General features: G+C 37.1%; 1 protein-coding gene across 1 annotated transcript in view; it reads right to left on the bottom strand.

The window, feature by feature from the left end:
- CCDC62 (coiled-coil domain containing 62) overlaps window positions 1-20,875 on the bottom strand; it is a gene marked incomplete at its 5' end in the record, with an annotated part of 328,381 nt that overhangs the window by 295,592 nt on the left and 11,914 nt on the right. Inside the window, one exon of the mRNA XM_053699771.1 lies at window positions 3,326-3,492. Within this exon, the coding sequence (XP_053555746.1) occupies window positions 3,326-3,492 (167 nt within the window). The remainder of the gene's footprint in view (window positions 1-3,325; window positions 3,493-20,875) is intronic.

Here is a 20,875-nt window from a genome sequence, read left to right as displayed (position 1 = left end):
TTTAGCAGAAGAAATTAGAAAAGGGAAACCAAGTTTTCTATATTTTGGCACCCCTTAAAGGGACAGTCAAGTCCAAAAAAAACATTCATGATTCCAATAGAGCATGTAATTTTAAACAACTTTCCAATTTACTTTTATCGCCAATTTTGCTTTGTTCTCTTGGTATTTTTAGTTGAAATCAAAACCTAGGAGGTTCATATGCTAATTTCTTAGACCTTGAAGGTTGCCTCTAAGCTGAATGCATTTTGACCACTAGAGGGCGTTAGTTCATGTGTTTAATATAGATAACACTGAGCTCATGCACGTGAATATACCGAGGAGTGAGCACTGATTGGCTAAAATGCAAGTCTGTCAAAAGAACTGAAATAAGGGGGCAGTCTGCAGATACTTAGATACAAGGTAATTACAGAGGTAAAAAGTATCTTATTATAACTGTGTTGGTTATAAACTAGGGAATGGGTAATTAAGGGATTATCTATCTTTTAAAAGAACAAAAATTCTGGTGATGACTGTCCCTTTAACTATATAGATATTGGGGGAATTAGAAAACCCAGTGTTCTGAGTTCAATTATAGGAAACCGTGAAAAAATAAATAATGAGAAAGCCGAAAGATACTGTTTGTGCCCTTCAACTCTCAAGCCTGCAAAGTAAATGTATGTTCACACATTACATAATAATACATATTACATCAATTATACAGTTATTTACAATGCTCACAAGATATTTTGAGCTGCTAGTTATACAGGACAAAAACTAGAAATTATTTCTAACAAAATGCAAGAAAATACTAAATTTCATCAATATAGAACAAAAATTATAAAAAAAAACAACAAGAAAAACACAAGAACAGGAATGCACCTACTTTTAATCTCTGGCATGAACATAAAATACCAGTTTTTATAAATAAAGTTATGACTCAAAAAATATATTTAATATCTAGGCAGTAACAGAACTCAAAACACAGATCTTTCCAAACATAAGACACACAAACAAACACACTGCATGGATTCAAAGTGATTTTGCATGTTTGGGTCATTTCTGTATGAGCTGTAATACGACTAAGTAGAAAAAAAAAGGATGCAACTGCACACGCTGTTTCGTGAACCAGCAAATTTCACCATATTAAAGAGGTACAATATCTTCTGAGCTATTTGGACACTTGTAAAGGCCTTTTTGTACATTTAATAAAAACTCCATACACAAGTAGACAGTTATGCCACTAAAAACACAGGTTAAATACGTTTACATGAAAACAGTCTTTGCAAATGATCTTCACAGCACATTTGATAGTTCTACTCTCATGCACAAAATAAACGGTCAATCACATTCTAAAATTAGGATATTTCCCTCTGATCTCTTTTACACGACTAGTAACAAATAAATAAAATTAAAAATACTTGAGTGACTTTAATCTGTGAAGTACAATTTATCAGTATAGTGCTCTAGCCTTTGCATTATTTGAACACTTAGCAACTGCTTTTACGGGTTTTCCACTCTATAATGACATTATATAGAGCCATTGCAGACACAGATGATTCATGGTAAAGTATTCAAATATTTTCTATCAGGAATATAAAAGAACAGCAGGTAAAAATAAATTTAAAAAATAAGTAAAAAAGATATGAAACTGTTAAAAGAATATTCCTACCTCAAACAGAATAGACATGACATGTTTTTAAATATAAAACTTTACTGGGAAACATTGCAAATTCCACCATAACAACAACCTTAACCCGGGCCTCTCGACACGGACGTATCGCTAACATAAAAGCTGTGAACTGTGTCTTCCATCCCCCTCTTTCTTATGTGCTCCTTTTGGCCAGTAAGATGCTCACAAAACCACGATATTTACTAGCAGATATTATTGAAGAGACTTCCTTGTTCCCTACTCTTGTTAGATCTACTTTTCCTTTTTCTCTCCTTTTTAAAAAAAAAATTCTTTTTATTTCATATTTCTTTACCGGTTTGTTACTTTTGCTTATTAAAAAAGAGGTTATTTAAGTTTCGGACGAGCAGATGCTAATGTTAGCCTTCTCGGAGGCTTATTTTTGATTGCATACATCTATTGTCCCTTAGATACACAGTTGAAGCTGTATTTCTTGTTTGTATTTCTATTATTGCAACCAGATGGAACTGAGCAATGTGTTTTCTTATATGACCTGTGTATCTTTTGATTTGTACTCTAAACCTGTTTAATAAATATTTATTTAAAAAAAAAAAAAATACATGAAACTAACATTAAAGTGAATGTAAAGTCACACTGTCGGCCAGTTAACACCGTAGTAACCGTCATTTAAAAAAAATCGGTACTTTAATTTATCATTTTTTAGCTTGCTTTTTAACTTACTAGACGTGCGCTCGAAGTACTTATCTTCTGCCCGCCATCTTAGTTTTTTGAGTGACAGATCAAGCTAAATCTGGTCTCCCAATCATTTACCCCCCCCCCGAAGACCAAACCCCTTTTCCATATGTCACGCGTTCCTATTGCGTCTGCGTTATAAAGCTACTCTTCTATTCAACTCCGATGCGCATTCACACTTCGCGCATGCGTTGTAGCATAATTTACGGTGTTTGAAAAATTTACCATAATTTACGGCGTTTGCTGCACTCAATGCCACAATAGTATTCAATCATGAATGTATTCATTCATTGAATACTATTTAGCTATTCAACGTAATCGCTGTGGAACGCATGTGCAGTTGTTCTACGCGCTTTCAGAATAAGTAAACAGCGGGTGGGACTGCCCTCTACATAACAGTGAGGAATATAAGGAATTTGCGGCTAGGGGGAGCTGTGCTCAAAAAACGGACGAAAATTGGTGATCAAAATATATCAATAATATTGGGGGTTTTTATTAAAAAAAAAGTGGTGGTTTAGCAAATATACACACAAGGAATTCATATGTGCAATCAATACTATAAAAATTAACATTCACTTTAAGTGTATGTTTGGTTACAGCTGATATCGATCAATTTCTCCCTGAAAAACGTTTTTAAATATTCTATTTTACTTGCAACGTCATTTATTGTCTCTTCTAGATTGCACACGCTCCCATAAAAGGAACATAGATCTTATCTTTTGGTCAAATATTTCATAGTATATGAACTGTAATTCTGCTAAAAACACAGCTTTCTAAATAAAATATGATTATATATGAGTGTGACTATAATCTATTGTTATATCCCTGGCCCTGCTTCAGTTTATTAACTGGGTGGATGTGACTATGTATAACAAGTTTTTTGCACATTGTGATTTTTAAATACTTTTAAAACAAAAATTACTGATATATACTATTCATATATAAAAATGAACTTTAATGTCTTACTTCCAGGTCATGACAGTGATTGACTGCTTCTGATGCTTTGAGGGATAGTTCCTGAAGCTGTTGTTGAGTACTCTCAAGTGATGTCCTTCGGTCTTGTTGTTGAGATTCCAGCACTTTTATTTTCTTAGTCAGTGATCTGATTATTTCATTTCTTTTCTGTAGCTCTTCTAATAAAAAAAACATCTTATTGTTATCCCACCAAGGCAGTTACTAAATTCTAAATGAGACTGTTGTTACTAAGCCAAAGTACTTTCTGAGAATTCACCGATTTGTCATAATTTAATAATATGAATACAATAAAAGTGCCCTTGTTTTTACGATTATTTTTTAGATACTGGGCAGTAATTCATTAAACTTTACAATCACTTTAATCTTTACATTTTCTCTAAAAAATGTGGGTTTAGTATCCCTTTAATTCATTAAACTTTACGTCGCTAAAAAAGAAGCATAATTGTAAAGTTAAATGAATTAAAGTGCCCCTTTAAGTATTCATTAAACTTTACAATCACTATAAAAGCTTTACTAGATTATTAGGAATTATTAGGAATAATAATCAATGTAATGCAAAAATACTTAGAATAAAATTTTTTAATCTAAACATCCTTGCAGGGAAAGGCAGTATTGGTTAAAGGGACATTCAAGTAATTTTATTCTGTTCTTACATCTAAATATGAGTATTTTTAAATGCATTACTAATTTATTTTTTAACAGAGATCATACCAAACGTGTATATAAAAACTAAACTGCATCTGAATTTTGACCACTACAGGGAGTGCAGAATTATTAGGCAAGTTGTATTTTTGAGGATTAATTTTATTATTGAACAACAACCATGTTCTCAATGAACCCAAAAAACTCATTAATATCAAAGCTGAATATTTTTGGAAGTAGTTTTTAGTTTGTTTTTAGTTTTAGCTATTTTAGGGGGATATCTGTGTGTGCAGGTGACTATTACTGTGCATAATTATTAGGCAACTTAACAAAAAACAAATATATACCCATTTCAATTATTTATTTTTACCAGTGAAACCAATATAACATCTCAACATTCACAAATATACATTTCTGACATTCAAAAACAAAACAAAAACAAATCAGTGACCAATATAGCCACCTTTCTTTGCAAGGACACTCAAAAGCCTGCCATCCATGGATTCTGTCAGTGTTTTGATCTGTTCACCATCAACATTGCATGCAGCAGCAACCACAGCCTCCCAGACACTGTTCAGAGAGGTGTACTGTTTTCCCTCCTTGTAAATCTCACATTTGATGATGGACCACAGGTTCTCAATGGGGTTCAGATCAGGTGAACAAGGAGGCCATGTCATTAGATTTTCTTCTTTTATACCCTTTCTTGCCAGCCACACTGTGGAGTACTTGGACGCGTGTGATGGAGCATTGTCCTGCATGAAAATCATGTTTTTCTTGAAGGATGCAGACTTCTTCCTGTACCACTGCTTGAAGAAGGTGTCTTCCAGAAACTGGCAGTAGGACTGGGAGTTGAGCTTGACTCCATCCTCAACCGAAAAGGCCCCACAAACTCATCTTTGATGATACCAGCCCAAACCAGTACTCCACCTCCACCTTGCTGGCGTCTGAGTCGGACTGGAGCTCTCTGCCCTTTACCAATCCAGCCACGGGCCCATCCATCTGGCCCATCAAGACTCACTCTCATTTCATCAGTCCATAAAACCTTAGAAAAATCAGTCTTGAGATATTTCTTGGCCCAGTCTTGACGTTTCAGCTTGTGTGTCTTGTTCAGTGGTGGTCGTCTTTCAGCCTTTCTTACCTTGGCCATTGGTATTGCACACCTTGTGCTTTTGGGCACTCCAGTGATGTTGCAGTTCTGAAATATGGCCAAACTGGTGGCAAGTGGCATCTTGGCAGCTGCACGCTTGACTTTTCTCAGTTCATGGGCAGTTATTTTGCGCCTTGGTTTTTCCACACGCTTCTTGCGACCCTGTTGACTATTTTGAATGAAACGCTTGATTGTTCGATGATCACGCTTCAGAAGCTTTGCAATTTTAAGAGTGCTGCATCCCTCTGCAAGATATCTCACTATTTTTTACTTTTCTGAGCCTGTCAAGTCCTTCTTTCGACCCATTTTGCCAAAGGAAAGGAAGTTGCCTAATAATTATGCACACCTGATATAGGGTGTTGATGTCATTAGACCACACCCCTTCTCATTACAGAGATGCACATCACCTAATATGCTTAATTGGTAGTAGGCTTTCAAGCCTATACAGCTTGGAGTAAGACAACATGCATAAAGAGGATGATGTGGTCAAAATACTCATTTGCCTAATAATTCTGCACTCCCTGTAAAACAATCTCAAGCTTGGTCTCTCCCCTCCCACACACTCTTAAATAACCCCACCATGATACAACCTGACATTCTGCAAGCTCCTATAATAGCAGGCAAACCCTCTAAAATACCAATACACCTACTACTAAATAAAGGACAAATCAGACCCCAAATTGAGGTATCAGAGATTCTGGACCCAACCTTCCATCACTGGTTCCCCTACCTCCAAGCCCGCCACTCCATCCTCAATAGTACGCATAAAAAAACAATACTGAGACTCCTGACCTCCTTTGAATTGCTAAGCAACACCCCCACCATATCTAAATCCCATATCTCTATAATCTAAAAACTTCTCAGAGGCTCCTTCCCAAATAACCGACCTGCCTATATAACAAAATGGGAAAAGGTACTGAATATCACCCTAACAGACACTCAATGGAGCCACATCTTTACCACGACCAACAAATCATCTATTTCTCTAGTCATAACAGAAATTAATTATAAATTGATCTCTAGGTGGTACATTACACCCCATTGCCTACATAGTATCTTTCCAAACTGATCCACTGATCCTCTTTATGCTGGAGGCACTGTGGCGAAACAGGCACACTCTCCCATATATTGTGGTATTGTCCCCTACTTAAATAATACTGGGAATCTATTGCTAGATGTATTAACAAAACTATAGGGACCTCTATTGCACTCTTCCCCCACTATCATCCTCCTGAACGACACCCCCCCCCCTCCCCATTCCCTGCCAATACCATAAAAACAACTCTATTGCATGCTGAACTGTGCTATACGGCTCATACCCAGATTTTGGAAGAAAACATAGACCCCCTACCTTTGCCATGTGGCTAAGTGAAGTTGACCATATTTTGACATTGGAAAAAATACACTACACTTTAATAAATAAACATGATTTTATTGTGGGCATTACTTATTAATACTACCACATACATTTCCTCTCATCCTTCTCCCTTAACGCCTATCAAACATAACCCAGGGTTAACTTTCCTTGCACACAGAACAGACGCAACACAAAGACAACACATACGTGAATGCATTATTCATAAAACCATTGTGGATGGCAAATTACAGAAACCCCCCCCCCCTCTGACCTAGCCAAACTAGACATCCCATCCTTCACCTCATGGTACAATGTTACCCAATGTCAACACTATTTCAGCAATCTTTCCCCCAAACAAAATATATTACGTCCCCTCTCCCCTTTTGAGACCTTTTGTATGCTGCAATACGCCCCCCCAGACATACGATCTCTACCCTCTACAGACTCTTACTAACACAAAACACCACCTCTACACCATCCTACATTCACAAATGGAATAGAGATCTCAATGAGATTCTAGATCATAAACAATGGCAAAAAATATTCCTTAACCAAAAACACTCCTCTGTTTCTGCCCGAATCCAAGTGATGAACTTTAAGTTCATTAATAGATGGAATCTTACCCCTGATAGAATAAAATATATCTACAAACACACAAGTGGGAAATGCTGAAGGGGTTTGCGCGGAAGAAGGCACCATCCTACACATTTGGTGGCATTGCCCCAAAAACTAGGAGACTTCTGGAAAGAGGTCAGCTTCTCTATGTCCGCTACCCTAGAGACCATTATCCCTACATCTCCAAACTTCTGCTTCACTCCCTTCCCAATCTCAAAAACAAAGTTAAAAAATCCCTTTTAAAGATCATGATCAATGGCGCTAAGTTTTTAATACCACAAAGGTGGAAAACCCCAACACCCCCGACTAAAAAAGACTGGAGAAATCAAGCTTCTGAACTCCTTCACGTAGAAAGATATCACTACCTAAGGTCAGGGTCAGTAGAGATACATGAGAGCATGTAGGAATTATGGAAACCAATAGGAAACTAGATACTCATGCATTGACACACCTCAGCCGGCCCTTAACATACCGAGCCCTCTACTTCTCATCCCCCCTACCGCTAGCTCCCATATGCATCTTAATGCCACATATCTATCTATTTAAAACTGGGCCTACTTTGAAAGCCCTGAAGCTGAAAATAGAGTTGTTTTAATGTTATATTATTTGTTACCGACAATTCTTCATAATACTGCTCAAGAAATGAAAACTGCAAGCTATATATGATTTAGAACAGGTTTCTTTATTTAATTCAATGGACATATCATCCAGTACAACTGTATTTTGTCTATACACCATTAGACTTTGGCACCAGAGTTGTCTAATCACTTTGACACCAAAAATAAATGACCTACCTCTTTACAAAAAAACAATATTTATTACGGACTATATTGCCAGAAATATTGTTCAAGTCTCCTTTCTTCACAATAATCATATACTCTGAGCAAGATAGCGTGAATCTACATTAAAATTTAACAATAAAGCTTGTTTGAAAAAAAAAAAAAAGTTATTTAATATATTTTTGCTGTGTTTCATAATCATAAAGACATCATTGCTACAAGGTCCCTTTCTAGAATCCCATAATATTGATTCCCTGTTTCAGAAAATAAATAAGTGGGAAAATAAATAACATAACTATAGTATGTTTCTTATATTAAGTTTAAGACGCATATCCCATCAATTAGATTTAAGTACATAAAAGCAGTAATGATCAAGCAGTTGAAACACTGTCCCATCTATACACAGTTATCAAACTGAATAAACACATATCATGAAAGAAGTTACTAAGGTTTACATCACTCCCCAGTTGAAATATTTAGGAGCAAATAAAAAATAAGAAGATTGATAGATACCCCCGGCATATGCCTTACTCCATATCTTTGATGACATGATCCCTGATAAATCGGGGAGATTGATGATCTACATTTTGGCAGCTACTAAACTCTCTATTGCTCGAGATTGAAAAAAGCCGGATCCCCCACATATATCTAGGGTCCTTGCTACAATAGTCTACATGGCGGAAATGGAGAAAAACACTTCTATAAATCCCAATAAAGATTGGAAACTTATTGGGAGATCTGGGATCTTGGCTACACAGATAGACAATACAATCCACCCAATTTAAAGGGACATTAAACCCAACATTATTCTTTCATGATTCAGATAGAGAATACAATTTTAAAGGGACACTGTACCCAAAAAATTTCTTTTGTGATTAAGATTGAGCATGAAATTTTAAGCAACTTTCTAATTTACTCCTATTATCAAATTTTCTTCATTCTCTTGGTATCTTTATTTGAAATGCAAGAATGTAAGTTTAGATGCCGGCCCATTTTTTGTGAACAACCTGGGTTGTCCTTGCCGATTGGTGGATAAATTCATCCACCAATAAAAAAGTGCTGTCCAGAGTACTGAAACCAAAAAAAAGCTTAGATGCCTTCTTTTTCAAATAATGATAGCAAGAGAACGAAGAAAAATTAATAATAGGAATAAATTAGAAAGTTGCTTAAAATTGCATGCTCTTTCTGAATTACAAAAGAAAAAATGTGGGTACAGTGTCCATTTAACCCCTTAAGGACCAAGGACGTACGCCACACGTCCTCAAAAAAAATACAGTTAATGACCGAGGACGTGTGGCGTACGTCCTTGGTCTGGAAAGCAGCTGGAAGCGATCCTACTCGCTTCCAGCTGCTTTCCGGTTATTGCAGTGATGCCTCGATATCGAGGCATCCTGCAATAACCCCCCTTGGCCATCGGATGCAGAGAGAGCCACTCTGTGGCCCTCTCTGCACCGGACATCGGTGGCCGGTATCGTTGGTGGGTGGGAGCAAGTCTGGGAGGCGGGTGGGCGGCCATCGGTGTGCCGGATGAAGTGGAGGGGGGCGGGATTGGGGGCGGGATAGGCGGGAGCGCGCACGGGAGTGCGCGCGTGCACGGGGGCGGCGGGCGGGCGCGTGCACGGGGCGGGAGCGGGAGGGAACCGCTACACTGCAGAAAAATAAATGGTAATAAAAGAAAAAAAAACACATTTAAATAAATAAATAAACAATCTAAGGTATCTGGAAGGGGTGGGGGGTTGATCTGGGGGGGGGGGGGAAGCTACACTACAGAAAAGGGCAAGTAAATTAAAAAAACAAACACTTTTTTTACTAAACTGGGTACTGGCAGACAGCTGCCAGTACCCAAGATGGCGCCCATTAAGGCAGAGGGGGAGGGTTAGAGATCTGTTTGGTGGGGGATCAGTGAGGTTGGGGGCTAAGGGGGGATCCTACACAGTAGCATATGTAAATATGCTAAGGGAAAAAAATATATATATAGCTTTTATTTTAGTACTGGTAGAGTGTCTGCCAGTACTTAAGATGGCGGGGACAATTGTGGGGTGGGGGAGGGAAGAGAGCTGTTTGGGAGGGATCAGGGGGTCTGATGTTTCAGGTGGGAGGCTGAGCTCTACACTAATGCTAAAATTAACCCTACAAGCTACATAATTAACCCCATTACTGCTAGCCATAATACAAGTGTGATGCGCAGCGGCATTTGGCGGCCTTCTAATTACCAAAAAGCAATGCCAAAGCCATATATGTCTGCTATTTCTGAACAAAGGGGATCCCAGAGAAGCATTTACAACCATTTGTGCCATAATTGCACAAGCTGTTTGTAAATGATTTCAGTGAAAAACCTAAAATTGTGAAAAATGTAACGTTTTTTTAATTTGATCGCATTTGGCGGTGAAATGGTGGCATGAAATATACCAAAATTGGCCTAGATCAATACTTGGGGTTGTGTACTACACTACACTAAAGCTAAAATTACCTCTAAAAGTTCCCTACATGCTCCCTAATTAACCCCTTCACTACTGGACATAATGCACGTGTAGTGCGCAGTGGCATTTAGCAGCCTTCTAATTGCTAAAAAGCAATGCCAAAGCCATATATGTCTGCTATTTCTGAACAAAGGGGATCCCAGAGAAGAATTTACAACCATTTAAGCCATAATTTCACAAGCTGTTTGTAAATAATTTCAGTGAGAAACCAAAAGTTTGTGAAAAAATTAGTGAAAAAGTGAACGATTTTTTGTATTTAATCGCATTTGGCGGCGAAATGATGGCATGAAATATACCAAAATGGGCCTAGATCAATACTTTGGGATGTCTACTAAAAAAAAATATATACATGTCAATGGATATTCAGAGATTCCTGAAAGATATTAGTGTTCTAATGTAACTAGCGCTAATTTTGAAAAATAATGGTTTGGAAATAGCAAAGTGCTACTTGTATTTATGGCCCTATAACTTGCAAAAAAAGCAAAGAAGATGTAAACATTTGGTATTTCTAAACTCAGGACAAAATTTAGAAACTATTTAGCATGGTTGTTTTTTGGTGGTTGTACATGTGTAACAGATTTTGGGGGTCAAAGTTAGAAAAAGTGTGTTTTTTTTCCATTTTTTCCTCATATTTTATAATTTTTTTTATAGTAAATTATAAGATATGATGAAAATAATGGTATCTTTAGAAAGTCCATTTAATGGCGAGAAAAACGGTATATAATATATGTGGGTACAGTAAATGAGTAAGAGGAAAATTACAGCTAAACACAAACACAGCAGAAATGTAAAAATAGAATGGTCCCAAACGGACAGAAAATGGAAAAGTGCTGTGGTCATTAAGGGGTTAAGTGCCTAGGGCAGCACAAAACCTAAATACGCCACTGCATATAGCCCTCAAATTAAATTGCATTAAAAAAAAAAAAGTTAAGAAAAAAAAAAAGTTGATATCCTGGATCCAATATGGATAAAATCTCAAAAAGTTTATTCAAAGATCATAAGAAATACACAGATGATCACATGAATAGGGTGAAAAGGGGTCTTACGCGTTTCGGCTATACTGCCGTAATCATAGAAACAAAGTTTTGGCGGTTTTCACAATTTAAAAAGGGAACACTAAAAGATTATTGGTTAATGGGTAACACACCCTCAATTTTAACCCTGAATTCACCACACTTTAGAACAATGTAACATAAAAGACATAAACAAATCATAATTTATGTGGATACATAGATATATAAATTTTTATTACATATACATGGTTTCAATTTCTTTGTGCCTATTTTGCACACATAATAGCGAACAAAATCTGGGAAGTGAAATCTAATTAAGAAACTAGCAAAAAAAGGAATTATTTACAAAACAGCTATTTATATGGGTGTAAAACGAAGCAAAAGGGTAATGAAAATTCAACAACATTGGGATTGGGCACAGGATATCAAATATTAAAATATAGATATGAGATATTAAGTTTTCAATATATATTATTGCAAAAAGTACACTTATTATTAAATATAGATGTTACAGTGTGATAAGATATAAATTCACTTTTGTCACCTAATGTTTAATGAGCATAATATAAAATATTATAAATATTGTTGCTGGATGGTATATCCGTATCAAGATGTAATATACACATGGCAACATATAAATACAAATATAGATATAATACAATGATTTCTTTTAGAACTTCCAAAACTATTGGTGATAAAAAAAAAATATAGAATTAAAACAAAAGTGCAATATGACTAGGGGTTACCTCCAGTGATTAATCACATAAAATTCTGAATTAAAACCCTTTGGGATCTGTGTGGACAATTTAAAAATCCAATAAACTTCTTGTTTGACTAGAAGTCTATTCTTGTCACCACCTCGGATAGGAGTTTTAATGGTTTCTATAGCTCTCCATCTCCATTAAAAAAAAAAAAAGTGTTCAGAATATCAATATCTATTCTTTTTTCTACCCTGTCATTTCAATTTAAAAAGATCTCAAATCAGATAAGGGTGTTCAAAACAACCACTTCTTTTTGAAAAGTTATTTCATGTATTCATTAGTGAGTTATCATGCATTGCTGCAGCACAATCTGGAAGTAAATGGGTTACATGTGTGCAATTTAAATCACTATTGCCATTTTATCTAACATACAGTATCTAAGTTTCTAGACAGGATTCTACAACCCTATGTTGAGAATTTATCATCTATGCAATAATTGTGTTTGTAAGTGTCCGTCGCCATCGGCAGTTGCGCACGCATCCTCAAAGGAATGTTGGATGTGCGCGCAACCGCCTACCGGGGACGAGACAGCTTCAGGAGCTCCAACTCTCAGCTGTAACATAACAGCTGAGAGCTGGAGCTCCTGAAGCTTCAGGTATCTGCCGCATATGGAGCCGGAGCGCGATCGGTGCTCCGCCTCCATATGAGGCCAGATGCCTGATCGTTACAAACGGTGACACTGTGTGAGTCACTGTCTGTAACGATCTTCTGCTGATGCCGGCGGGAGGTGAGGGCGGATGGTGGGTGGGCGGCTCAGCAGGGAAGGGGAAGTAGTGGGAGTGCCCTAATTTAAAAAACAAAAAAACGGACAGGGGGAGAGAGAGATCAAACATTTTTCACCACACTGCCTTTTCCAGAATCCACCTGGATGCAGCGTAAACTGCATCCAGGTGGATTGCAAAAATGGCAGGGGGTGAAAGAATACACTTGGATGCAGCGTAAAGCTGCATCCAGGTGGATTCTTTCACCACCCTGTCATTTTTGGAATCCACCTCGATGGCAGGGTGGTGAAAGAATCCACCTGGATGCAGTGTAAGCTCCATCTAGGTGGATTCTTTCACCACCCTGCCATTTTCGGAATCCACCTGGATGACAGGGTGGTGAAAGAATCCAACTGGATACAGCAATAAGATGACTACTCAGGGTTATATAACAAAAACAACAACAACAAAAATACAGGATGTTATCCCTGTTTAGGCTGCTTCAGCTGTAGTTCAATGATCAAAAGGAGTCACATTTGTCCACCCTAGATCTGGTAAAATATATCAAATGAGAGATTATTACACTTGCAGTTCTACTTATGTGATATATCTTATCAAGTGCCCGTGTTCAAACATTAGGGGACAGGGATGCCCCTGTATCATCTTTTTCATCATTTTCTAGAAGCTAACCACTCTATTAGCCAATTGAGGTGACAGATAATTGATCAGATTAGGATGTCCAGGGGGGGGGGGGGGGGGGGGTGGGTGATAGAGAGCTATTGCTCAAAAGAAGGGAGTTTTACTGGATTTCCACACTTAATGCCCTTAAACCATATGGCATGAACAAGGATTAAGATAATGGACATCTGCCCAGGTGGAAACATAATATTCCACTTGGACAGTATCAAAGAATTCTAAGAAACCGTACACATTTAGATAATTTCTACAAAGAATCTAGAGATCTAGATAGGAGGTTCAAAGAAAAAGGGTACAACGAAAATTTGCTTTCTATTGTTAAAGAGAAAGTGACAAATATGGATAGAGAAACTATGCTAATTCCCAGAGATAAAAATAAAACCAGAAATAATAAAAATAAAAATGAAACATCAGATAATAACATCAGATTTATTACAACCTATAATCAGGGCATTAGGGAGATTGAACATATCCTCAATAAACATTGGGGTATACTGACTTCCGATCCCATACTGGGCAAAACTCTGCCAGACAAACCTATCATAACCTTCAAGAAAAATAAAGATTTGAAAAACATCTTGACACCCTCAAAAAACTTAAAGGTACTAAGAAGCCTTCCCAAACTAAAACAAAACATTGGCTAAGTAGATCAAACGGAACATGGCCCTGTGGAATTAAAAACTGCAACATGTGCAATAGAATTATAAAGGGAGATTCCTCTAATAACATTACAAATTCAAAGACATATAAAGTTAAACATCAGTATTCGTGCCAATCAACATTTGTTGTCTACTTACTAACATGTGATTGTCAGAGCTTCTATATAGGGCGTACCAAAAGACTTATCAGAAACAGATTTAATGAACATTTTAATAATATAAAAAACAAAGTAGAGAATCATAGTGTCCCCTTCCATTTTTTGAACCATCATAGGGCTGACCCATCTGGACTCAAAATTATGGTGCTTGATTGGATACCCCCCAATACTTCAAAAAACAGACTCCGAAGTTTGAGACAACGTGAAACTTTTTGGATCCACAAACTCCAAACTTTGGGCACAATTAATGAAAAAGGACTCAACATAGACCTAGACCTGCAGGCTTTTATGTAAATAGAAGGGTATCTCTTTAAACATTTAGGTGTCACACTATTGCAAAACTCTAATCAGAACATAATTAAGTGCCTTTAAATATTCCCTGACAATTCAGGATTTATAGGTATATCTTCGCAGGTTGATTTTCCCTAAGTAATCAGGTATAAAACATTTTAGTACTCCTCGTGATCTCTGTATGTGTAGACAAGACGTAGTAGGATTAATTTTTAGACATCTCAACTACACAGATAGTATACGCAGTGTGAGATAGCTGTCCATATTTTAACCCTCCTTTTTAATCTTACTTTTATATATCAATCTGTTTTTGGTCTTAATGTTATCCATTTTAGTCATGTTATTATAGTGATTTTTTAACTTATTTGTAATATGTTTTATTTATTTATGTGTGTATTTGCTATCAGTGAAGACAATTTCTTCAGACAGGTCTATTCCTTTAATGGGAAACACTACGGCTAATAAGCCAATCATAACTTGAGAACCAGGGGGCGTGCCACCCAATCAGAGACTGAGATTACAGAGGCGCGCCAACCCTGGGTTTTTTAAACAAGACTGCTTCACTAAAAGAACATTATACTAACTCTTGAGAAAGTCAGGCTGTTTTTAATAGGTGCCACTAGGTGGAATCTTTTGGAATTTGTATAGGTATGCTGTAATAGGTAATTAAGAACCTTGTTGGTATTAGTGTGCAATATAAGTTCATGGAATAATGGTTGTATCATATAGCATGAGTAAGGGTTGAGAGTCCGAAAGGTTGTGGTTGGATTTACATTCTGGAATAAATATTGCTGAATAATATAGTGCTGTGGAGCCTGTTTGTTTGCTTCTGTGATATTTTGAAGGCTTGCAGTGGCCCTTTGCTTTTCACGTGCACTACCTATGGGACTTTGCTGATTCCTATTAATACTTTGCAATATTAATATTATTGTCAGTAAGTGCATGAAATTAAATTATAAGTATAAAGCACATTATAATCTGAATTTGTATTTACCAGATGTAGATATTTATTCATATTCTTAATAAATCACTTCATCAATGCCATAAAAATAAATAAAATAAAATTAACAAAAATTACTATTTTATTCTGGCCTGTAAGTCACAATCTTATCTGCCTGTGTCTGGTTGCTTTTTGTGTTCTAAAATGCAAATAATAGTATTTATTGAAAACAACAACTATTACCTTCACTGATTACAGTACTGTACTATCTTTCTGAGGGTACTATGTACTAAGTATTTTAATACTAATAATTATATAAAACTACCTTTAGCTTTACTTGTATAAGCTGTATAATGACATGTAAATATTGAATAAATGACATGATGTTGTTCCATCCCCTCTCTAAACTGTCCCATTTTACAGATGCAGAAATTCCAAAAAGCAAACTATTTTAAAATCCAAACATTTCTGGTCCCAAACATTTCTGGTCCCAAGCAGTTTGAATGAAGAGTTTTCTACCTGTATCACATTGCAACACAACAAATTCAGTGGCTTATTTATAAACAGGAGTATTGCTTTGTATTCAGAATTACAATTAAATTGCACAATCTCATACTCTTTTAGGATTTAAAACAATAAGTGACAGGGATGCGCTCTTTCATCAATGTTCTTTGCTCTAGCTATGGATGTGTTAGCGTAGTATTTTAGACACACTCATCAAATTAAGGGAATACTTGTAGGTAACGGTTGACCATAAGACAAAGATTGACAAATCTGTTTAAAACTTAGGATGCAGTAACAATATTTAGGAGCCAGAGAGTGGTATTTTTATATAAATATATGGAGAATAAGCTAAAAAGTTAAGAGCCATGGGCTCCCTGGCTTCTGGGTTTGTTGATCCCTGCCATAAGATCTCACTTTAACCCAGTTATGTACTTTTTACACTATCATCTCCTTATACATCATGTTTAACAGTCTTACAAACTCTTCAAGACTATTATAGTTATTATTCAGACTTTTCCATTAATTATAATAAATCAGAGTTGCTTATAAGTACCCTGTTTCAACACTCGCTCAAATTCAGTCCATTAGCCCCTTTAAATTGCACCGAACTTCACTAAATTATTTACCCTCAAATTATCAAAGTTTATATAAGGTATTGTGCATTATCCCATAAGGCCTTTAAATTAGACCGTATTAGAACTTTAAATCCTTTTGAAAACCTATATTTATTGTCTATTTCAATTAAAGCCATTATCGAAGTTTGATCTTTAAATTACTAATCAACCCCCATAACTTCCCATTCCCACATGTTAGGTTTTGGAACATATGTAAAATATGACACTTCTTTGCCATGTTTGGACATTTGTTTAAAGGGACATAATACTCATATGCTAAATCACTTGAAACTGATGCAGTATAACTGTAAAAAGCTGACAGGAAAATATCACCTGAGCATCTCTATGTAAAAAAGGAAGATATTTTACCTCACAATCTCCTCAGCTCAGCAGAGTAAGTTCTGTGTAAAAAGTTATACTCACCTGCTCCCAGCTGCAGGCAAAAATTAAAAAAAATGAAGAAATGAACAGCAGCCAATCAGCATCAGCAGTGCTGAGGTCATGAACTCTTACTGTGATCTCATGAGATTTGACTTATCTCTCATGAGATTTCATAGTAAACTTCCTTTACCTGATTGGTGAAATAATATGAGAGTTCACGATGCTCATTCCCTAAGATGTCCCGGGACAGACACACTAAAATGCTGCTTAGAAATCCTTTACAATGGGAGGTGGCTACTGAGGAACATTTGAGGTAAAATATATCTTTCTTTTTTACATAGAGATGTTCAGGAGATATTTTCTAGTCAGCTTTTTACAGCTATGCTGCATCACTTTCAAGTGTTTAAACATTTGGGTATTATGGCCCTTTAACAAAAAAACTGCTTTAAATGTTGATAAAACATTCACTTTGTATATAGGTTTTTTCAAACCTGGTGTTTAAATTGCTGATATACTTTGCATGTATAAAAAACGACTATAACATGATTATGTAGGAGGAACCTAGTAGTTATTTTAAATTTGGACAAAAAGAAGTAATAAAAATATCAACTAACAATCAAAGGATTGATAACCTTGGAAAAAAAAACAAAGGGAAAAACGGCTAGATTTGTCAGTAAGGCTTGCGGTGCTAACGCTTAGTTTATGCTCACCGCTCACCTACAAACAACGCTGGTATTACAGGTTCTTTTAAACCCGGCGTTAGACGCAGAAAAGTGAGCGAAGAGCAAAATTTAGCTCCACATCTCACCTCAATACCAGCGCTGCTTACGGTAGTGGTGAGCTGGCTAAACGTGCTTGTGCACGATTTCCCCATAGGAAACAATGGGGCTGAGCCGGCTGAAAAAAAAACTTAATTCCGATTGGCTGATAGAATCCTATCAGCCAATCGGAATTTAAGGGATGCCATCTTGGATGACGTCATTTAAAGGAACCTTCATTCATCAGGAGTCGTCGGAAGAAGAGGATGCTCCGCGTCAGTTGGCTTGAAGATGGACCCGCTCCGCTCCGGATGGATGAAGATAGAAGATGCCGTCTGGATGAAGACTTCTGCCCGGATAGGATGAAGACTTCTGGCCATCTGGAGGACCACTTGTGCCCGGTTGGGTGAAGATGTCTCAAGGTAGGGTGATCTTCAAGGGGTTAGTGTTAGGTTTTATTAATGGGGGATTGGGTGGGTTTTAGAGTAGGGTTGGGTGTGTGGGTGGTGGGTTTTAATGTTGGGGGGTATTGAATTTTTTTTTCAGGTAAAAGAGCTGATTACTTTGGGGCAATGCCCCGCAAAAGGCCCTTTTAAGGGCTATTTGCAATTTAGTATAGGGTAGGGCTATTTATTATTTTGGGGGGCTTTTTTATTTTATTAGGGGGGTTAGATTAGGTGTAATTAGTTTAAAAATTTGTAATTATTTTATTATTTTCTGTAATTTAGTGTGTGTTTTTGTACTTTAGTTTATTTTATTTAATTGTATTTAATTGAATTTAGTTTAGGGATTTAATTTAATTATAGTGTAGTGTTAGGTGTAATTGTAACTTAGGTTAGGTTTTATTTTACAGGTAATTTTGTATTTATTTTAGCTAGGTAGTAATTAAATAGTTAATAACTATTTAATAACTATTGTACCTAGTTAAAATAAATACAAAGTTGCCTGTAAAATAAAAATAAACCCTGAGATAGCTACAATGTAATTATTAGTTATATTGTTGCTATCTTAGGGTTTATTTTATAGGTATTTAGTTTTAGATTATTTTAAATTATATTTAAGTTAGGGGGTGTTAGGGTTAGACTTAGATTTAGGGGTTAATAACTTTAGTATAGTGGTGGCGACGTTGGGGACGGCAGATTTGGGGTTAATAAAAGTAGGTAGGTGTCGGCGATGTTAGGGACGGCAGATTAGGAGTTAATAAAATGTAACTAGTATTTGCGAGGCGGGAGTGTGGCGGTTTAGGGGTTAATATATTTATTAAAGTGGCGGCGATGTCCGGTAGGCAGATTAGGGGTTAAAAATTTTAGTTAAGTGTTTGCGATGTGGGGGGGGCTCGGTTTAGGGGTTAATAGGTAGTTTATGGGTGTTAGTGTACTTTTTAGCACTTTAGTTAAGAGTTTTATGGGCTAACGCCGTAACATAAAACTCTTAACTACGGACTTTTAAATGCGATAACAGTCTTGACAGAAGAGGCTGTACCGTTCACTTTTTCCAAGACTCGTAATACCGGCGTTAGGCAAATCCCATTGAAAAGATAGGATACGCAATTGACGTAAGGGGATTTGCGGTTTGCTCGAGTTACGGAAAAAAAGGGAGCGGTACACCTGTACCTGCAAGAGTCGTAATACCAGCGAGCGTTAAAAAGCAGCATTGGAACCTCTCAACGCTGCTTTTTAAGGCTAACGCAAGACTCGTAATCTAGGCGAAAGTGTTTACAGGGATATGAAACAGTCTGTTTTCATTGTTTTAATAAAAAAAAAACATAAATTATGCTTACCAGATAATTTCCTTTCCTTCTGTACAGTGAGATTCCACAGCTGCATTCATTACTTGTGAGAAATACAGAACCTGGCCACCAGTAGGAGGCAAAGACACCCCAGCCAAAGGATTAAATACCTCCCCCACTTTCCTCATCCCCCAGTCATTCTGCCAAGGGAACAAGGAATATTAGGAGAAATATCAGGGTGAAAAAGGTGCCAGAACAAGTTAAAATTTAGGGCCGCCCAACGGAGAACACGGGCGGGTGCTGTGGACTCTCCCTGTACAGAAGGAAAGGAAATTATCTGGTAAGCATAATTTATGTTTTCCTTCTTAATACAGGGAGAGTCCAGAGCTGCATTCATTACTTGTGGGAAATAATACCCAAGTTACAGAGGAAACTGGAATGCTAACGGGAGGGCAAAAAAGAAGAGGCGGACCTAATCTGAGGATACCACAGCCAGCAAAACCTGTCTCCCGAAGGCTGCTTTAACAGAAGCAAGCAAACAAACTCAACAAAAGATTGGAAAAGGAATTTAAGGAAGACCAAGTAGTCCGCCCAACAAAACTGATCCATAGAGGCCCTATTGAGGGGCCCAAGAGGACGTCACTGCTCGAAAAACTGAGCCATAAATCTCTGAGGAGGCTTGCGTCCCACTGACTCATATCCCAAGCGGAAGATACTCTTCAATTAAAAAATAAGGAAGTCAAAGATGTCTTCTGACCCTAACACTTCCCAGATAGATAGTAAACAGAAAAAACTGTCTATTCCTATATAGCCTGAAGATAAAACTTTAAGGCACGACTCCATATTATGTAGTAAACCTTCCTTCGCGAAGAAGGAATAGGATATAGAAAACGGACCACAAATTCTCGACTGAAGGTGCGATTTGACACAACCTTAGGAAGAATCCAACTAAGTGCGTAGAACAGCCTTACTATCGTGGAACATCCGATAAGGAGGGTCGCATTGCAAGGCCGTAAACTCAGAGACTTCTGCATGCAGAAGCAAAATTTAGACCTAAAGGAACTTCTAAGATAACCTCATGTATAGGACAAAGGTAGCCCAATGCAAAACCATAAGAGCAAGATCCAAAACACCAAGAAGGAGCATCAGAACTACACACCTGCCTGAACGCAGTCAGAGCCCTAACAAAAACTGTACGTCCAGAAGTTCAACGAGGAACTAGTTAAGAGGCCCTTCTCCAGATCATTCTGGAGAAAGGAAAGAATCCTGGCAGGTCTGAATAGTGTGCCAGGACAAACCACGCTCTACACAGCCAA

The sequence above is a fragment of the Bombina bombina genome, chromosome 2 (assembly GCF_027579735.1).
Source record: "Bombina bombina isolate aBomBom1 chromosome 2, aBomBom1.pri, whole genome shotgun sequence".
Lineage (NCBI taxonomy): Eukaryota > Metazoa > Chordata > Amphibia > Anura > Bombinatoridae > Bombina > Bombina bombina.
Note: the sequence above shows the minus strand (reverse complement) of the source record. Positions and strands in the feature narration are given on the sequence as shown.